General features: G+C 47.0%; 1 protein-coding gene across 1 annotated transcript; it reads left to right on the plus strand.

Annotated features, from left to right (window-relative positions):
• The first annotated feature begins 666 nt into the window (after positions 1–666).
• Positions 667–1,326, plus strand: LOC147881624 (uncharacterized). The gene is made up of 2 exons (XM_087401256.1): positions 667–1,038; positions 1,176–1,326. The coding sequence occupies exons 1-2, from the start codon at positions 772–774 to the stop codon at positions 1,287–1,289; spliced, it is 381 nt and encodes a 126-aa protein (XP_087257382.1). The 5' UTR covers positions 667–771; the 3' UTR covers positions 1,290–1,326.
• The last annotated feature ends 418 nt before the right edge of the window (positions 1,327–1,744 follow it).

The following is a 1,744-nucleotide window of genomic DNA, read 5'->3' on the forward strand; positions in this document are numbered from 1 at the left end:
CCAATCCTAACTTGACATTTGGCATTGACTTCAAGTCCCGCTCCCCTCCAGTGCACTAGAGCTGACAAGCTGCTTTGCGCGAGCCAAGGAAGAATGGCCACTCGAGAGAGCCTTTGAGAGATTCATTAAATGCTAGGCAATTTGGTTCACACAAAGTATTTGAAGCTTGGACTTGAGGGTCACACCAAGTGTACATTGCTGACCTCGTGTGCAGACTCTAACTAGAATGATGAGTCACGAGTGCACTAGAAAGAAATAGACGGTGGAGGACGGAGCGACTACAAAACTCGTACGTACGTGCGTCCTTGTATATGTGAATGCCAGGATGACTCTGTAGGGAAAAGATGGTGGAGTGAGCAGCTAAAGTTTTGCGTACTTATGTGTTGTCCTCTCGGTGAATGCAAGGATGACTAGTCTGCAAGAAAGAGATGGTGGAGGAAGACACCTGTGGAGATCGGTTGATCCATGTATAAAGCAAACAGTTTGTGTTGGCAGTGGGCAGTGGGCACCTAACTATTTTCTCAGTCGATCGGACAATTTCATGCTTCCGTAAGTCTGGCAAAAAGATAGCAATGGCCGTTTCCCCCTCTATAGAATCGAGCATTTATCTCGACTCTGCACTACTTCCCCCCTCTGGATTTTCCCTTACCTGCATTGCGTGCACGCAATTCCGAATTATACAAAGAGGCCATCAAAGAAACAACGCTAAGGTTTGAGCCTAGAGTAAGAGTCGCGTAAGAAGAATTGGCAGAAGAAGACCAGAGCTAGCCAATGGAGTCTCGGAAAAACTTTCTTAGCAGGAGGTTGGGTATCACTTTCGATGAACCCACGACTGTCTACTTGAAGCCTGGCTTGAGTTTGCTCCTTGGCGCAACCCTTGTGTTGCTCATTACTGCGATTGTCACGCTGTGCTTCTTTCTTGGCTATCGCTCGAGGAGGAACGCTCGCCGCGGCCACGCAGCAGCTCTGCCCATCAATGGCAATGGTAACCTTGCTATATTTCCACCTCAAAAAACTTCAGGCGACAAGGATAAGCAGGTGAATTTACCGGGATGGTCTCTCTTGGCAGCAGATTTCTTCATCGGGTATTTGCTGTAGTTGACGTTGTGGGTTCTTCACCGCTCTGCCATGGAACTCGACCAACTGTTTGCGTTTGTGGATTCTTGTCTCTGCAGGTTACGTGCATGTTGCCGGTGTTAATGCCCGGAGACGATCTGCCGAAGTTTGTGGCTCGGCCCTCTCCTTTGACGACTAAAGAAGATGGACGCGACGAGGATGTGGCCTGGTGACAAGCTCAGCCGCCCAAAGATGCCTGTCCGCCATGAAGAACTGTGAAGATGGACGCGACGAGGATGTGGTCGGTTGACAAGGTCAGCTGCCTAAAGATGCCTGTCCGCCATGAAGATGTCCAAGAAAACACTTTCTTAACAGATTCAAGTTCCAAATTCTAGAGGTTTTTATTAGTGAAAAATATTGAAGTTGAAATTTGCAGTTTTCAACCTTAATCCACTTTCAAATTTGAAGGTTAATTTCCAAAATTGGCCATTCACGTGGCACCTAGGTTTACTATCGAGTGAATGGCAATAATGCTACATGTTTCAATACATCCCTTGTCATGCAAAAATAGCTTCCCATTACCTTCATCATCTGAGGACGGAATTTGGGTGGTAGGATTCAGACGCTCAGTTGCTAGAAATAGAAAATGCATGCTTCAATAGAGTGCTCTCTCTCTCTCTCTCTCTCT

The sequence above is a fragment of the Dipteris shenzhenensis genome, chromosome 30, assembly GCF_047967505.1.
Source record: "Dipteris shenzhenensis isolate YYH24624 ecotype China chromosome 30, Dip_SZ_1.0, whole genome shotgun sequence".
In the NCBI taxonomy this organism is placed as follows: domain Eukaryota; kingdom Viridiplantae; phylum Streptophyta; class Polypodiopsida; order Gleicheniales; family Dipteridaceae; genus Dipteris; species Dipteris shenzhenensis.